The 3,985-nt window shown below is 37.2% G+C and overlaps 2 protein-coding genes across 4 annotated transcripts in view; both read right to left on the bottom strand.

Moving 5' to 3' along the window:
• Positions 1–1,129: 1,129 nt before the first annotated feature.
• On the bottom strand, positions 1,130–2,645 carry LOC104816303 (60S ribosomal protein L38-like). 2 transcript variants are annotated; one of them, XM_019202840.1, is made up of 3 exons: positions 2,537–2,645; positions 1,654–1,840; positions 1,130–1,319 (listed from the first exon to the last, which is right to left on the bottom strand). In XM_019202840.1, the coding sequence occupies exons 1-3, from the start codon at positions 2,537–2,539 to the stop codon at positions 1,297–1,299; spliced, it is 213 nt and encodes a 70-aa protein (XP_019058385.1). In that variant the 5' UTR covers positions 2,540–2,645; the 3' UTR covers positions 1,130–1,296. The 2 variants fall into 2 exon arrangements, with proteins under 2 accessions (XP_019058385.1, XP_019058384.1); XM_019202839.1 differs by lacking the exon at positions 2,537–2,645 and having other exon boundaries at positions 1,654–1,846.
• A 553-nt stretch (positions 2,646–3,198) lies between these two features.
• The window catches only part of LOC104816301 (E3 ubiquitin-protein ligase SGR9, amyloplastic-like), a 1,205-nt gene continuing 418 nt past the window's right edge, over positions 3,199–3,985 (bottom strand). The window contains exons 1-2 of one of the 2 annotated variants that reach the window (XM_010545042.1): positions 3,758–3,947; positions 3,199–3,652 (exon numbers count right to left, since the gene is read on the bottom strand). In XM_010545042.1, the coding sequence (XP_010543344.1) occupies positions 3,301–3,652; positions 3,758–3,858 (453 nt within the window). In that variant the 5' untranslated portion in view covers positions 3,859–3,947 and the 3' untranslated portion in view covers positions 3,199–3,300. The other variant, XM_010545043.2, reaches the window with a different exon arrangement.

The raw sequence follows: 3,985 nt of genomic DNA, 5'->3' as shown, positions 1-3,985 counted from the left end.
ATATATATATATATATATATATATATATATGAGATTTCGAATTGACAAACAAACAAAATGCAAGTGTTTAGAAACTGTCATCCGGATGCCTCTGAAAACTTTGTTTTACGAGTAGAAAATGCACGCCGTTTTTCTTCAGATAAATAGAAGTGCTCGCCGTTTTTCTAGCATTACACTTGAGGCATGCTTGACGTTTTATTTTTGAAGTTTGTAAATGGGCCTAAAACTACGGCCTACAATAGCAGTCGTATCATGCGAAGCCCATGGACCATATTCAAGCAAACGATATAATTCACAACAAAGCCCAACACAATGACCTCACGCGCTACTTTAGCGCGTAGATGACACGTGCCTAATTTTCCTGGGCTATAGTGTGGGAAGATGAGTCATTTTTCGCCAAATTCGCAGTCGAAGAGAAAAGGAGCGCGTGGGCAAAGAATTTAATATTTTGCATTCTCTATTCAGCACGTTAATAAATTATCATAGCTCACACGTATTAATATTATAATTTGCCACACATCGTAAAATTAAATAAAAAAAATGAGAACGACTTAAATGGAACCGGAGAACAATAATTCTAAAGCATCTTTTAAAATAAGATATTTAAAAAAAATATTATCGACGACATGAGTATAAAAAGGTTTGTAATTTTAATTGTAAAGTCTTTAGGTCTATTTGTAGCTCCTTTTACAAAAAGATAAGAATTAATATGACAGAGTAAGCTTTTAAAGGCTATATTCACCATAATAGTTATAAAAGGGGACATTCGTATATAAATAACTGAATTTTTGTAAATTTTTTAAATAAATATCTAATCTATAAAATTTTTAAATGTATATAATTTTTCAAAATTTTTACATAAATATCCAAATTTTTAAAAATTTATCAAATAAAACAATATTTATTGACACCTAAATTATCAATCATCAACGGATTCTATTATAAATTTAACGCCGTTAATAGAATTTGATTTCATTTGATAAATTTTTAAAAAATTGAATATCTATATGAAAATTTTAAATAATTCAAATATTTAATTTAAAATTTTATAGTTCATGTATTTATTTTGGAAATTTTGTAAAAATTCAAATGTTTATATGCTATTTTTCATTATAAAAAAAACGGTATATAGCCAATTAATCTTGACAAAAATTCCATAGATGGTAATTGATCAGCTGAGGCAAAATCCACAAAAGATGATGTGAAGCAAAAAAACAAAGAAAAGAAAAGCCAAAGAGGCAAAGCAAAGACAATGAAACCCATCGAACTAAAACACAGCAACTCCCTGTTCCTCTTTTACATATCTTGAACGCTCAAACCTGAAAAAGGTAATAGAGTTTATGAGGACACACATACAATATATGCTAAAACTCAATTACAGCAAGAGAGAGAGAGCAACCGAAATTATCACTAAAACTTCATGCTTGATTCCATAGGCATATAGGCATATAGGCACAAAATCTAACTGATAGTGGAACACATATATGGCAACACCTCTGTGAATGCCAACCTTTAGTCAATCATATAACTTTTCCGGCGATGAAGTTGATTTCTTACAAAGCTATTGCAGTCGGCCTAAAAGAGTTAACAAGCCGGGAAATAGTAAAAGGGTCAATCAGATCAGACACGATTAAAGAGTGATAACTCACTAACCTGGAGGAAGAGACTGCTTGAGCTTGTCGGCCTTCTCTTGGTCGAAAATGCAGAGCGTGTAGAGGTACTTTGAGCAACGGACCTTGAACTTCACGACATCTCTGCTCCTCTTGATCTTCACCGATCTTGCATCCTTCCTTCTTGCTGCTGTCAGAAGGAAATCCTTAATCTCATGGATTTGCTTAGGCTGCATACCAAAACAATCAAAGAATAAGTACACGAAAAAAGCCACATCCTTTTTGGACACAATCTCAGAAACCCATATAAAGAAAACAACAAACAAAACATCGCAACATAGATTTGTTTGGATTTGCGCTTAGGCTGCATACCAAAACAATCAGATAATAAGTACACGAAAAAAGCTAGATCCTTTCGATATAAAGTCTCAGAAACCCATATAGAGAAAACAACAGATAATACATTGCAACACAGTTTTGGTTTTCACTCCAACGATATACAAAGCCTTTCAATACAGAGTCGTTCAAGGCATATGTTACAACTCCAACACAGTAATAACGACAACTAAGATGATAGACTTTTCCCGACAAAGGTTTTGGTTCATCGATGAAAGACGAACATTTCATTCGATTGGATTCGTTGAAACCAACACTGAAGCCATTTGTACAGCATTGTGCGAGACAAATATAAACCAGATTATTAACGAGAAAGCATAATCTTCAGTAAAATGGAAACAAAAGATCATCTCCCTTACATATATCCTTTCTTAAAACCCTAAAATGAAACATCGAGTGTTTGGATTCGGGTCTGCATAATCATCATTCAAGCTCAGGTTGATTCTGATCAAACAAACGAAATACCAAAAATCCAGACAAAGAAATTCAAAGCGAAAGCATGAACGTCAACTGAAAACAACAAAGCGTACCATTTTCGTATCTGAAATTCTGGGAGCCTAACTCGGGGAACAACAGCCGTCGAGAAGGCAGCTCTCGGAATGCAAAGCAATCTAGTTATAAAACCAAAGAACCCTAGAATCTGTATTTTTTTTTTCTCCCAAAAAGATTCCCAATTCAATTTCAGCCCAATAGTTCGAACTTTTTATATTTCAGCCCATTTATACAGAATTTATAAGGCCAGTTTACTTTTATTTTTACGCATAAGGCCTTTTTCTCCCAAAAATAAACCCAATTCAATTTCAGCCCAATTGTTCACACTTTTTACATATCAGCCCATTTATACAGAATTTATAAGGCCTGTTTACTTTTACTTTTAAGCATAAGGCCTTTTTCTCCCAATTCGATTTCAGCCCAATATTTCATACTTTTTACATTTCAGCCCATTTATAAGGCCTATTTACTTTTATTTTTAAGCATTAAGGCCTATATGTTTTATTCTTTCACAAAGGCCCGTTTATCGACCCACTAACTATAAATCGTGCCGTGTATCAAGGGAGAAACCGTCCATTTGATATTTGTTAAATTTCATTATCCCTTACAACAAAATATCGATTTAGACTTTCATTTATTTTATTTTATTTTATCTTCCACGACTCTCATTTTATTTAGTCAATAAATTTGCAAAAGGAGAAAAAAAAATAGCAGGCCCTCTCTATCTCTAACGTTCGTACGTACAAAAGGAAATAAGACCCTATATAATCTATGTATTACATGTATCATCCGACCGTTGGGATTACGCCACGTGTAAATCACTGGACTTGAGGAGGATCTCCCATAGCCGTTGGATCTCGGCGAAGACATCATCGGTCGGAAGCTGAAACCGGCAAAAGGGACAAGTGTTCGTCTTGCTCAGCCATGGCAGAATACATTTCCAATGGAACAAATGCTTACATGGCATCTCGCAAACATCCCTCCCTTGTCTCATCTCTTCTTTGCATATCACACACTCCACTCCTCCTCCGTCTCCGGCGATAACCTCCACCGACCGGAGAGCCACCACCGCCGCCCGAGCCGCCGCCACTTCCTTACCCTCCTTTCCTCCGCCGCCGCGGCCGCCGCCCATTATATCCACAAACCTTTTGCACCTAACAAGGGTTTCGATGTACGGAATCAAGATCCCGGCATTACATGTCCAGATTCCGGACATGCTGTTCAACAGGGTACGAGAGTACAGTTCGCTCAGTACTTGCCTCCAGCTGTCCGGGGATGCTTCCAAGACATCTGGATCGAGCTGATGTGTCTCGCAGAGGAAGAGGAGGAGGACCACCGCATCCAGGTCACGGAGCCTCATGGCGGCGGTGGCCGGAAAATGGTGGTGGCGGTCGTGGAGGCGGAGGAGAGAGAGGAGATGGCAGGAAATGAGGATGGTTTTGTGGTGGAGAGAGAGGGAGAGGAGGTGGCGGAGGGTGACGGAGAAG

This window comes from Tarenaya hassleriana, unplaced genomic scaffold (assembly GCF_000463585.1).
Source record: "Tarenaya hassleriana unplaced genomic scaffold, ASM46358v1 Cleome25, whole genome shotgun sequence".
Classification (NCBI taxonomy): domain Eukaryota; kingdom Viridiplantae; phylum Streptophyta; class Magnoliopsida; order Brassicales; family Cleomaceae; genus Tarenaya; species Tarenaya hassleriana.
This window is presented reverse-complemented; position numbering and strand designations above follow the sequence as displayed.